Below are 12,345 nucleotides of genomic sequence, written 5' to 3'. Positions count from 1 at the left end.
GAATGTGTTCTGGAGTGACTCTGCCTCTGGTCTGTAGGGATGAGGAATGGGGGTGTTTTGGCTGAGGAATGTCCGAGGAGGGAGTTGGAGCTGCTTTGGTTGGCTTTAGCTTGGTCCCTTTCAGCTGGCTCTTTGGAGAGCTGGCACACCCTGGGGACTGGTTATCCTCCATCCCTCAATCCCAGAGCTGTCCCAGCTCACAGGGCTGGTGACAGGGAGGAGCAGGAATCCTGCCTGGTGCTCCAGGGGGGCCCTGACATCCTGACAGGAATGCCGTGTGTCCCAAGCACAGGATCAGGCTCCTGGGGTGGCTTTCACCCGAGTGACATCCCTGTCCTCATGCCCCGGGGTCAGGGGTGCAGCCAGTCCCAGGGTGCTGAGTCCCCGTGGGATCTCCCTGGGGCAGTGGGATGTGTGCTCGTGGCCTCAGGTGTCCCAGGCACTCCGTGCAGGCAGTGGGAAGGCTGTGATGGACCAGGGAATCCTGTCCCTGCCAGGTCATTCCATCTGTGTTCCATGCTTTCTCCATGGCAAAATTAAACAGTCTGCTGCTCCTCAGGACTGGGGAGCAGACTGCTGGGGGAAGGCTGGGAGTCTCTAGGTGAGGCAGAGGAGGGGGGAAATGCCCTTCCACCACCATTTCTCCGGGCAGGGAAACATTCCCAGTCACCACATCCTCACCCATTGCAGCCCGGTGTCCCGTTATCCCCTCACCTGTGGGTACCCCCGCCCTCAGGTGCTGGGATCTCTCCTGGCCTTGTTCAGGCTCTGGTTTGGATGTTGCTCCCCCTCCCCGCCCCGTGTGCCTCCAAGCTGGGCAGCCCCAGGCACATTCCGGAGTCTGGAATACCGAGGGGGCAATTCCTGCACCTGCTCCACAATGGAGAATGAAAGAGCAGCATCTCAGTTAATTCGGTAATGGCTGGTTGGGGATGATGAGAAGCAGTGTAATTAATTAACTCCTACCAGCGGGAGCTCAACTGCAGCTGTCCCAGTTTGACTGGTAAAAGCTGGGAATGCTGCTGGTCCCTGCTTCCATTGCCTCCCTGGCTCTGCAGGAGGGAGCCTGGGGCTCATGTCCTGTGTCCAAAACAGCTGCTTAAATGTGATTTATTCCCACTGAGGCCCGGGACACGTAGAATTCCTGCCTGGGATAAAGCCCGATCCCTGCAGACCCCCTGAGAGTGGCAGAGGGAGATGGGATCCAGTGTGGGGACCCCAGCGAGGGAAGGGGACAGTGGCAGAGGTCCTTAGGGGGGGATGAGTGTGGCCTGCCCTGGTCAGAGCCCCGCTGGCCACCCCTGGGTGCCAGCAGGACAGTCCTGTCCCTGCTCCCGTGGCAAAGCCCGGCCGGTGCCGCAGGAGAAGCCACGGAGCGAGAACGTCCCCGCTGGGCTTTGCTGCGGCTGCCCCGCAGCAGGCAGCTCGCCCTGCCCAGCCCAGCAGCAGGAACGAGGAGTTGGGCACCCGGAGACGTGGGTTTGCGGCGTGCTGATGCTCGTTTTCACCCGGCCGCGTCGCCGGCACGCCCTGCTCCGACGCGTCCCTAAAAGCGCCGCTGCCGGGCCGGCGATTGCTGCTCCTCCTTGACAGCCCCGCTCCCCGAGGCCTTTGCTGACAGCCCTCGGCCTCCGGGGAGGCAGGCAGGACGGTGGGGAGCCTCAGCAGGCCCTTCGGGGAGTCGGTGCGCGGAGCAGAGCCCCAGAGAGCCCTGGCTCCCTCGGGGGAGGACGGTGCCCTGGTGGCTGCTGGAGCCTGCCCCGCGCCCAGCAGAGCCCAGGCCGGGCAGAGCTCGCGGGAGCAGCTTCTCCAGGAGCTGCCCCGAGCCTGCAGGCTGCGGCCGCTGTCTCCGGAGTCCTGCCCGCCTTCCCGGGCAGGGAGCCGCTCCCTCACCTCCTCACTCTCTGCTTCTCTTTTGCAATTGGCTTCAGAGGATCCGGCGCCAGTAAGGTCAGAGCGGGTCCGGGCTCGGGGGGTCCCCGGGGGGAGAGGGGCTGGAGGGGCTGCGTGTGCACAGAGGTTTCTGCTGCCAGTGCCTGCCTCAGCTGGGTGAAACCACGGAGATGGGAGTGTAGCACCAAGTGCCCGTGCCCAGGCCCTTCTCCAGCCAGGAAGGGAGGCGGCAGCCAAAGCTCAGGGAAGGGAGAGAGTCAGGAATCCAGGGAAATGAGTAATTCACAGCTCTTGCAGGCTGGAAGGGAGGAAGCTGCTGTCGGGTCTTCGTTGAGGCTCAGCCCCACAGCAAATTTGGGAGTTTGCCTTAAGAAAAGCCTTGGTCCCTGATGCCACGGGCACGGAGCCCAGCAGCCGAGGGTGCTCCTGAGGCACACACAGAGGGCTGAGGCAGCCAGGGCTCTGTGGCTGCTGGAGCACTCCCGGGGCAGCTCCTGGGCCATGCTGGGCTGGACCCAGTGGGGACACCCAGAGAAGCCCCTCATGGGCTGCAGGGCTGGGGAAAAACAGGTGTTGGTTCTCCATCCTCCTCCTGCTCCTCCCTGCTCCCCCTCCACTCCCAGGCTTCCTGTACTCCAGGCTTTCCTTATTCCATGCTTTGCTCTCTGCTGCTTCTGTTCACCATCCCCATCTCCTCACCCTCCCTCCCTCCCTCCCGGCTCAGGTGGATCCTGGTGGGGTGGGAGGGAGCCAGGGGAGCAGATCCGTCCTGCCTTGGGCAGCTGAGTGCTGGCAGGGTCGCTGTGTGGAGCTGCAGGAGTGCCTGGATCCGTGGAAAAGAGCAGGGAGCACTGCTGGCGTGGAGGAAGGCTCCCAGGTACTTCCCTGTCCAGTTGCTGCTCTGTGGTTTCCAGGAGGGATGAGCTCCAGGGGCTCCTGCTGCTCTGCAGAAACACTTCCTGGGATCCCTTCCTGGGATCCCATCAAGGCCAGCCTGTCCTGGGATAGCTTTTCCTCTTGACAGTGTGCCACAACAGTTCAGGAGCATAATCCTCATGGAAATCAGTGGCTGAGCCTCACCTGGGATGATGGCAGTATCCTGGGAATGCTCTTTCCTTCCTCTGGTGGTGGCATGGACTCAGGAGTGCCCACTCCTCTTGCTGCCTGTGACCCAGCCCGTGTGGCCCCAGGAATCCTGTCCTGCCGTTGTGCACTTCCTTGTGGGAACCACCAGGAAAAGGCTCTTTGGGGCTGAAGGAAACCCCACAAGTTCCTGGCCATCGGTGTTCAGCTCCCAGAATCAGCCCGTGGTGCCCCAGTGGGAATGCAGGAGGTCTCTGTGCCTGTGCCAGGTGTCCCTTGCATTGTCCTGGCGTGGTGGGTGTCTCCTGAGTGCCAGGATGTCCTGGAGCCTGGCACAGCAGGGTGGGCACTGCTGCTGCTCTGGTGGGTGCTGCTGTCACCAGCTCTTCCCTGTGTCCTTCAGGAATACATTCCTGACTTACAGCTGGAGGGATTGTGCACGAGCAGAGTAGGAATATTCGGGAGTGGCGTGCTCCTGGCCAGCAGCTCCTTCAGTGCCCCGGATGAGACCAGAGCATGAGCTGGGGCTCAGGGAGGTGGAACCCCGGTGGTGCATCCCCTGCGGGGCCGAGAGTCCCAGAGAACAGCCACCCCAGGAGTGGGGCCAGGGCCCTGTGCCACAGGCAGAGCAGGATGTCCCGGGAGGTGACACGGTGGGAATGCTGCTCTGGTGTCACCGGGGCGGGCCAGCTGTCCTGGGATCGGGTTCCCAGCGCCTGCTCTGGGGCAGAAAACCCTCCTGGAGCAGAGCCTGCCTGTCCATCTGCTGTCCACCTTCTGCACACGCTGCACGGCTGCCTTGGTCCCTGCTGGATTGGAACCTGCCAGCCCTGCGGGAGAGGAGCAGCTCTGGAGCCCAGCGAGGAGCGCTCGCCCTCTTCACACATCCTTGAAGTCTCCTCAGTTGGAAAAAATCCATTTTCTCCTGCGTTTGCTGCCCTCTTGCTGTTTGAAAGGGTTTATACCAGCGACCCTCAGCCGGATCTGTGCCTCTGGGATTGTGGCAGCCAGAAGGGACGGGTTGGATCTCCTGGAGAAGATCCTGTGCTGGAGCTGGGACGGTGACTGTGCCAGGAGCAGGTGTCGCTGTGCCCCATCCCCAGCCGGGGCCGTGGGGGTCCCTCGGGGCTCCCCACCTCCTGTTCCTCCTGAGTGCAGAGCGGACACTGCATTCCTGCCAGGATCTGATCCTGCCTGGCCCTGCCTCTGACCAGCACCATCCTTCCCCTGCCAAGGGTCTGCCCCGCAGCCTCGCTCCTTCCCCAGCCCTTGGGCTGCTGCCAGCCCCTGCAGCCCAAGTCTGCTCGGTTCTCCTGGAAAGGGGCACTTCCCAGGGATTTGTGCAGGAAATAAACCTCCAGAGGTGGCTGTTCTACTCTGGTGGCACCTCAGCAAGGGCTCAGCATGTGCAGGTGGGCACTTGTGCCACTTCCCTGGGAGAGGAGTGTCCAGGCAGGAATTCCGGCAGGAATTCCCCTTTGCAGGTGTGGTAAGCCCTGAGTGAGAAACATTTGGGAAGAGCCGGAGATTCCTGAATTCCTTGAAGGAGCTGGAGGCTGCAGTGGCAGTGACATTCTGTCTGCAGGCACTGGCAGCGTCCCGAGGTGTCCCAGCCCAGGCTTGTGGGTGCGTGCACGTTTTGGAGTGGGCTCCAGCACCCCGAGTTCATTCAGCCCCACTGTGTTCCACAGCTGCTGCTCCCAGTGACCCCGTGACACCAGTGACCCCGTGACACCAGTGACCCAGTGACACCAGTGACCCCGTGACACCAGTGACACCAGTGACCCCATGACACCAGTGACCCCAGTGACCCCATGACACCAGTGACCCAGTGACACCAGTGACCCCATGACACCAGTGACCCTGTGACACCAGTGACCCAGTGACACCAGTGACCCCGTGACACCAGTGACCCAGTGACACCAGTGACCCCATGACCCCAGTGACACCAGTGACCCAGTGACACCGTGGGCCATGGCGGTGACATTCTGCAGTATCTGCTGGTGGCCCCACAGGTGTGGTGGTGGCAGCGGTGTCCCTGGCAGGATAACCTGGGACTCATTGACGCCGTTGGACTGCTCCGTGCTCCGGCGGCTCACCCGGGATGCGCCGTGGCACTCGGGCATCGGCCGGGCTGGCTCCGTGGGAGGACGAGGACAGTGCCAGCAGTGCCCAGGGCCCTTTGCTGCTGGGGAAGAGGAAGCTGAGGTGTTCTGCACAGCTGGGCTCCCCCGGTAGATCCCGGGCTGAATCCAGGCACCCACAGGATCCCGTTTTCCTCTGCGTTCCCTGGAGCTGCCGAACGAGGGCCTGGCTTTGCTCCGTGGCTTCTGTTAAAGAAAAGCTCTTGTTCCAGCACGAGGAGAATGTTCTGGGCCTGTCCGGGCTGCCCGTGGCAGAACGCCAGCGTGTGCCATCAGCTTGTGGAGAGCAGCAGGAGTGCCTTCCTCAGAGGGCAGGGCTGGGAGCAGCGCTGGAAACATCCACGGGGACACAGAGCCAGGGCAGCCCGCACCTGGCAGGGACACGGAGCTGTGGGCACACAGCGCAGGGACGGGATGGGGCATCCAGGGGCACCTGGACAGGCTGGAGAGCTGGCACCGTGAGCCTCCCGCAGCTCAGCAGCACCAAGGACAAGGTCCTGCAGCTGGCTCGGGGCAATCCCAGCACCAACAGCCTGGGAGAAGGGACTGGGAGCAGCCCTGGGGAGCAGGAGCTGGGCATTGGTGGGAGAAGCTTTGGGCTGAGCTCAGGGTGGCCTGGCAGGGCCTGGAGGAGCCCCAGGAAAGCTGCAGAGAGACAATTTCTAGGGATGGAGGGACAGGAGCCAGGGAATGGCTCCCACTGCCAGAGGGCAGGGCTGGGTGGGAGATTGGGAATTGGGAATTGTTCCCTGGCAGGGTGGGCAGGGGCTGGGATGGAATTCCCAGATTCCCCTGGATCCCTGGCAGTGCCCAAGGCCAGGTTGGGCACTGAGGCTGGAGCAGCCTGGCACAGTGGGAGGTGTCCCTGCCATGGCAGGGGTGGCCCTGGGTGGGCTCCCGGTGCCTTCTCACCCAAACCAGTCTGGGATCCCCAAACATCTCCTCAGTCCTGCCTGGGCATCTCCAGCTCTGTTGGGAAGGTTTTCCCTTGTCTTGCCGGTGTCTGCAGCTGCCTCAGGCTGATGCTGGTGGTGGTACCGTAGGAGATGACCTGGGGGCTCGGGGCAGTGCCAGGCAGGTTTGGTGACCCTTGTGCAGGGGTCTGTGCCAGGAGCAGAGATCAGGGGGGCTCCAGGGCAAGGACAGGTCAGCACCTCCCATCTCTTCTCACCCCCTTCCGCTTCTCTTCCCCGGCTCCTTTCCTCTCCATTTCCTCCCATCCCGCTGCACCCTGCTGTGCGTGGGGCAGGGCGGGTGCCCCTGGCCCCATCCCGCTGCCCGGGCAGCCTCTCCTTGCTGTGGCACCCCTGGGAGGCGCCGGGGGAGGGGGCCAGCAGCCATCCAGCCGGGACAGCGAGCTGTGACTTGTCATTTCCCTCGTAGCCTGCCCTCCGCTCCGCAGGGAGCCCGGCAGCGGTAGGCACAGGCTGGGCACAAACCCGTGCAGCGGCGGGGCTGGGCATGGCTTCGTGCGGGCACGGCCGGCTCCGGGTCCTCCCGCGGGGGCTGGAGCCCGGCAGCGGGCAGGGGCACGGCCGGGCAGGGGCACGGCCAGGGCACGGCCGGGCAGGGGCACGGCAGGGCTCGGGGCCGCGGGCACACACGGATGTGGCGAGGGCTGAGGGACCCTCCGGGGAACCTGGGGCGAGATGGGAGCGCTCCCGGTCCCCCGGATCCGTGGGGAGGGACGGATCCTATCCTGGAATGAAGGATCCCATCCCGGAATGAGCGATCTCTCTGGGATCCTTGGGCAGGAATGGATCCCATCCTGGAGTGAGGGATCTCCCGGGATCCATGGGCAGGAATGGATCCCATCCCGGAGTGAGGGATCTCCCAGTACCCATGGGGAGGGACCGATCCCATCCCAGAATGAGGGGTCTCCCAGTACCCATGGGGAGGGATGGATCCCTTCCCAGAATGAGGGATCTCCCAGTACCCATGGGGAGGAACCGATCCCATCCCAGAATGAGGGATCTCCCAGTACCCATGAGGAGGGACCGATCCCATCCCAGAATGAGGGATCTCCCAGTACCCATGGGGAGGGACCGATCCCATCCCAGAATGAGGGATCTCCCGGGATCCACGGGGAGGGACCGATCCCATCCCAGAATGAGGGATCTCCCAGTACCCATGAGGAGGAACCGATCCCATCCCAGAATGAGGGATCTCCCAGTACCCATGAGGAGGGACCGATCCCATCCCAGAATGAGGGATCTCCCAGTACCCACGGGGAGGAACCGATCCCATCCCAGAATGAGGGGTCTCCCAGTACCCACGGGGAGGGATGGATCCCTTCCCAGAATGAGGGATCTCCCGGGATCCACGGGGAGGGACCGATCCCATCCCAGAATGAGGGGTCTCCCAGTACCCATGGGGAGGGATGAATCCCTTCCCAGAATGAGGGATCTCCCGGGATCCACGGGGAGGGACCGATCCCATCCCAGAATGAGGGGTCTCCCAGTACCCATGGGGAGGAACCGATCCCATCCCAGAATGAGGGGTCTCCCGGGATCCACGGGGAGGGACGAGCCTGTCCCGGTTCCCTGTCCTCGCTCCCTCGAGCTCCCCGGGGTGAGCCCCGGCCCGGGCACCCCTGGCAGAGCGGGGCAGCGCCGGGCGTGGGCAGGGCTCTCTGCCAGCCTCTCCCGGGGGTCTGGGGTCCCCTCGCCCCCCAGCCGCTGCTGCCATCCGTGTGTGCGGCGGGCCGGGCCGGGGCTGACCCGTCTCTCGCTCTCCACCGCAGAGATTTAACTCGCTGCGACTCCGACTCCTCCATCCCGCACCTGAGCGACCACCAGCGCATCCCCAGCTCGGCGTCCAAGCTGCTGGCTGCCCGGCCCACGCTGCTGACCAGGTCCATGGAGGAGGCTGTCCCCGGGCCCCCGGGCCCCGGCGCGCCCACCCCCAACGGCGGCAGCCGGCACGGGGAGCCCCCCGCCCTGGCGGCTTTGCAGGAGCGGCTGCCCGAGAGCCCCATGGTGATGAAGAAGATGATGATGGTGAACCACGGCATGGAGAAGTCCTCCAGCCTGGGGGAGATCAGCCACCCGACGGCCGGCAAGCCCAGCCCCTCGGATTCGTCGCGGTCGCACAGCCCCAGCTCCACCGAGCCCGACACCCCCTCCCCCATCTCTGACTGCCGGCCCGGCGGCGCCCGGAACACCCGCATCCCGCAGCTGGCCGCCAAGAAGAGCCCGGGGGACGAGGACAGCAGCCTGACGGGCGACGAGGTTGACCTCGGCCAGAGCAAGAAAAAGTTCCCCCTAAAGATCTTCAAGAAGCCCAAGAAGTAGGGGGGAGCCCCCGGACGCGTCCCGCCGGGCCCGGGGCCGGCCGTGCACCGGGAGCGCAGCGCGGCCCCGGCAGCCCCCGGGCCCCGAGTCCCCCAGCGCCGGCACGGGAGGAGCTATTTAAACGTTTAAACTTATTTATTTCCTCATCTCCGAGACAAGAAGCGCGACGCCTCCCCGCGGGGAGAGCCGCCCCTGCCCTCCCTCGGAGCGCTGCGGTCCCGGCTTCGCTGTGCATGGCTTCCAGTTACTCCTGCTCTGCTCAGCCACGCGGCCTTTGGGTTTGGTTTCAATGTGGTTTTAGGGTTTTTTTTTTTAATTTTGTTTTGTTTTTTATTGTTGTTATTAATTTGTTTTCCTGCCTCCTCCAACTTTTGCACAGGCCGAGGGAGGGTCGGGGCGGCGCCGGCCGCTCCCCCCGGGGTGACTCCAGCGCTTCTCCCTCGTTTCTCCGAGTCCCTTTTGCAGCCCGGGGTGACTCCAGCGCTTCTCCCTCCTTTCTCCGAGTCCCTTTTGCAGCCCGGCCCCTCGGCTGCGGCCCCGGGGAGGGGATCCCCTGGCTGGGGATCGCAGCTCTCGCTGCAGGAGCAGGGACACGCTGCCCTGGCCGGTACTCGTGTGCTCCCGGTGGGGACGGCGCTGTCCCCGCGCTGCTCTGCCCGCTGGGCTGGCTGCGGCAGGCCGGGACACACGGCAGGAGGAGCCCACGCCTGTCCCTGCCTTTACTTCCCTGGGCAGCCTCCGCCGTGCCCCCGTGCCCAGCGACAGGGACAGAGAGGGAAGCGCCATCCCGAGCGGTGCTGGAGCAGAGCCCGGTCCGGCTGCCACATCCCACGGACAGGAGGAGAGGAGTGGAGGAGAGGAGAGGGCTCCCGGGAGCAGGGCAGTCCCCGTGGCCCCTGGGCAGGGCCAGAGGGAGGGACCAGGCCGAGCGGGGCTCCCCGGGCAGGGGCAGGCTGTGCCCGGCTGGCAGGACCGTGGCAGCGCTCCCCTGGCGCAGGCCGGTGCTGGGGCTCTGTGCCCGCAGGGACGCAGGGGGCTCAGGCAGTGCCCCCGAGGCACACGCCGGGTGTCCCTGGCTGTGCCAGCCGAGCCGGGGCTCTCCCGTCCTCCCTCGGCACTCTGTGGGTCACATCCTGCTGCTCACAGCCCCGGGGTGTCCCGGCACAGCCCCGGCTGTGGAGGGGTCCCCACTCGGGCCACCTGAGCCCTGCCCCAGCCCCGGGGCTGAGCCGTGCCCCCTCTCCAGCCCCTCCGGGAGCATCCCCCCGCCCCGGGGCTGCAGGGGAGCCCCCAAAGGCCCGCACCCCACTCGAGCCCCCAGCCCAGGTCCCTGTCCTCCCCATCGCACACATCCCGGGGCTGGGGGGGCTGCTGCCGAGGCAGAGGAGGATGCACGCTGGGGGGAGGAGGAAGAGGAGGCCGGGCGGGATGCCGAGAGCCCCGGGGCCTTGCTTTATGCCAGAGTAATATATTTGTGTCTTGACGATTCAGGAAGGGCTACAAAGGTGTTTTCTGTTCCGTAGGTGGGAGTTCATTTCACTGTTGCTTTGGGATAACTGAAAAATTCCTCTCAATGACTTTTAAGTGCCTGCATTTCCCTGGGGACGGGGGGACGCGCTCGGCCCCACAACTGGGGCTGCTGCCTGGGCACCCCGATTCTGTGGGCACCCTGATTCTGTGGGCACCCTGATTCGTGGGCACCTCAGTCCTTGGGCACCCCGATTCCGTGGGCACCCTGATTAATGGGCACCCCAATTCGTGGGCACCCCAATTCTGTGGCCACCCCAAACCATGGGCACCCTGATTAATGGGCACCCCAATTTGTGGGCTCCCCAATTTGTGGGCTCCCTAGTTCGTGGGCACCCCAATTTGTGGGGCACCCCTCTGTCACGGGCAGGGCGCCCGAGGAGCGGGGCCAGCGGGGTCGGGGCCGGAGCTGCTTGTGGTGGCAGAGACCTGTGGATGCTTCTGGAGAAGAGGTTGGGGATCCACCAAACTGCAACTGTTGACGCATCTGCCAACTCTTGATTTAAGGTGGATTTTTGTTTTTTTGTTTTTTGTCATTTCATAAAACTTTTCAATCCAATAAAGCATGTAGTCTATTTTACGAGCTGCTGGCTGCTGCTCTCTCCTTGCAGCCCTTCCCAGGCTCCCGGCACAGTGGGGTTGGGGCACTGGTGCCAGCTGGGGATGTGTTCCTGGCCAGGTCACCGGGGACAGGGACACCACGGCTGTCCCTGACCAGGCCCTGCCATCGTCCTCTCCCGTGGCACCTGGGTCACGGCTCCACAGGCACAGCGAATCCACCCCAGGGACATCCTGGCACTGCCACTGCCGCGGGGACACTGCTGGCAGCCGGGACAGGGCCAGGCAGCCACCCCCAAACTGCTTCAGGAGATGGGGCAGCTGCGTGGGCAGCGGGTCACAGAATCCACAGAATCACAGAATTCCCAGAATTCACAAAATCATTGGGCTGGAAGAGACCTTCCAGGCATCGAGTCCAGCCCAGCCCCAGCACCTCAACCCAGCCCTGGCACCCAGTGCCACATCCAGGCTTGGTTAAACACACCCAGGGGTGGTGACTCCACCACCTCCCCGTGCAGCCACTCCAGAACTTTGTCACCATTTCTGTAAAAACTTTTCCCTGATGTCCAACCTGGATTTCCCTGGGTGCAGCTCGAGGCTGTGAGCTCTGGCTCTGTCAGCTCCTGGAGAAAGAGCCCAGCCCCAGCTGGGCACAGGCACCTTCCAGGAGCTGTGGGCAGTGACAAGGTCACCCCTGAGCCTCCTGTTCTCCAGGCTGGGCACCCCCAGCTCCCTCAGGGTTCCTCACAGGGTTTGTGCTCCCAGCCCCTCTCTGGATGTGCTCAGTGTCCCAAGGTCCTTCCCAAACGGAGGGGCCAGAGCTGGGTCCTGTCACCTTTCCCCTCTGGGACGATGAGGCAGACTGGGGCAGTGGCTGGCACCAGCCGGGCTGGGGATGGTGGCACAAGGGGGGCAGCAGCGTCCATCCCGTGGGATGTCCCCGGGTGTTCCTCTCCTGACATCTCTGCACACCCAGGCTCACCAACAGCTGCTCGGGGCAGCCCCTGCAGCCCCACTGCCTGGGTTTGCACTGAAATCACATTTTCTAGGGCAGAAATCCGCCGAAATCACACTCTCCAGGGCAGAAATCTGCTTAAATTACACTTTCCTGGTCAGAAATCTGCTTAAATCACACTTTCCTGGGCAGAAATCTGCTTAAATTACACTTTCCTGGGCAGAAATCTGCTTAAATCACATCCTGGGCAGAAATCTGCTTAAATTACACTTTCCTGGGCAGAAATCCTCTTCCCGAGCCCTCCCAGGGCCTCTCCAGGGGCACAGCTCCAGCTCAGCCTTTGGGCTCACTTCAACCCCGCAGCCTCTGGGGGGGCTCCTCCTTATCCTGGAGTTCATTAGCGCTCATTAACACTCATTAGGGCTGGCTGCCTCCATGGGGGCATCCAGGGAACCCCCAGAGGGCTCTGGCAGCGCCGGGCCGGGCTCAGGACACACGGACAGGGCTCAGGACACGGGGACAGGGCTCAGGACACACGGACAGGGCTCAGGACACATGGACAGGGCTCAGGACACAGGACAGGGCTCAGGACACGGGACAGGACTCACGGACAGGGCTCAGGACACAGGACAGGGCTCAGGACACACGGACAGGGCTCAGGACACACGGACAGGGCTCAGGCAGTACACAGCAGAATTCCCAGCTCCTCGAGCCCCGGGCTGTCTCCGAGCCCTCGGGGTCAGCCTGTGCCCAAGGCCGGTGGGTGCCTCGTTGTCCTGGCACGGAGCAAGCCCAGCACTGGCAGGGTGCTGCCGAATTTGGCTGTGCCAGCGTGGGGCAGGGGCTGCAGTGCACAGCCAGGGGATGTTCTGCTGCCAGCCTGGCTCCAGGG

The 12,345-nt window shown here is 64.0% G+C and overlaps 1 protein-coding gene across 7 annotated transcripts in view; it reads left to right on the top strand.

Moving 5' to 3' along the window:
- The window catches only part of STIM1 (stromal interaction molecule 1), a 75,008-nt gene extending 65,639 nt beyond the window's left edge, over positions 1-9,369 (top strand). For 5 of the 7 annotated variants that reach the window (XM_077781726.1, XM_077781723.1, XM_077781729.1 and 2 more), the window contains one exon: positions 7,864-9,369. In XM_077781726.1, coding sequence (XP_077637852.1) covers positions 7,864-8,413 — 550 coding nt within the window. In that variant the 3' untranslated portion in view covers positions 8,414-9,369. Of the gene's footprint in view, positions 1-1,931; positions 1,951-7,863 lie in introns of all 7 variants that reach the window. The other 2 variants (XM_077781727.1, XM_077781728.1) reach the window with 2 other exon arrangements.
- Positions 9,370-12,345: the final 2,976 nt, after the last annotated feature.

The sequence above is a fragment of the Lonchura striata genome, chromosome 2 (genome assembly GCF_046129695.1).
Source record: "Lonchura striata isolate bLonStr1 chromosome 2, bLonStr1.mat, whole genome shotgun sequence".
In the NCBI taxonomy this organism is placed as follows: domain Eukaryota; kingdom Metazoa; phylum Chordata; class Aves; order Passeriformes; family Estrildidae; genus Lonchura; species Lonchura striata.
Note: the sequence above shows the minus strand (reverse complement) of the source record. Positions and strands in the feature narration are given on the sequence as shown.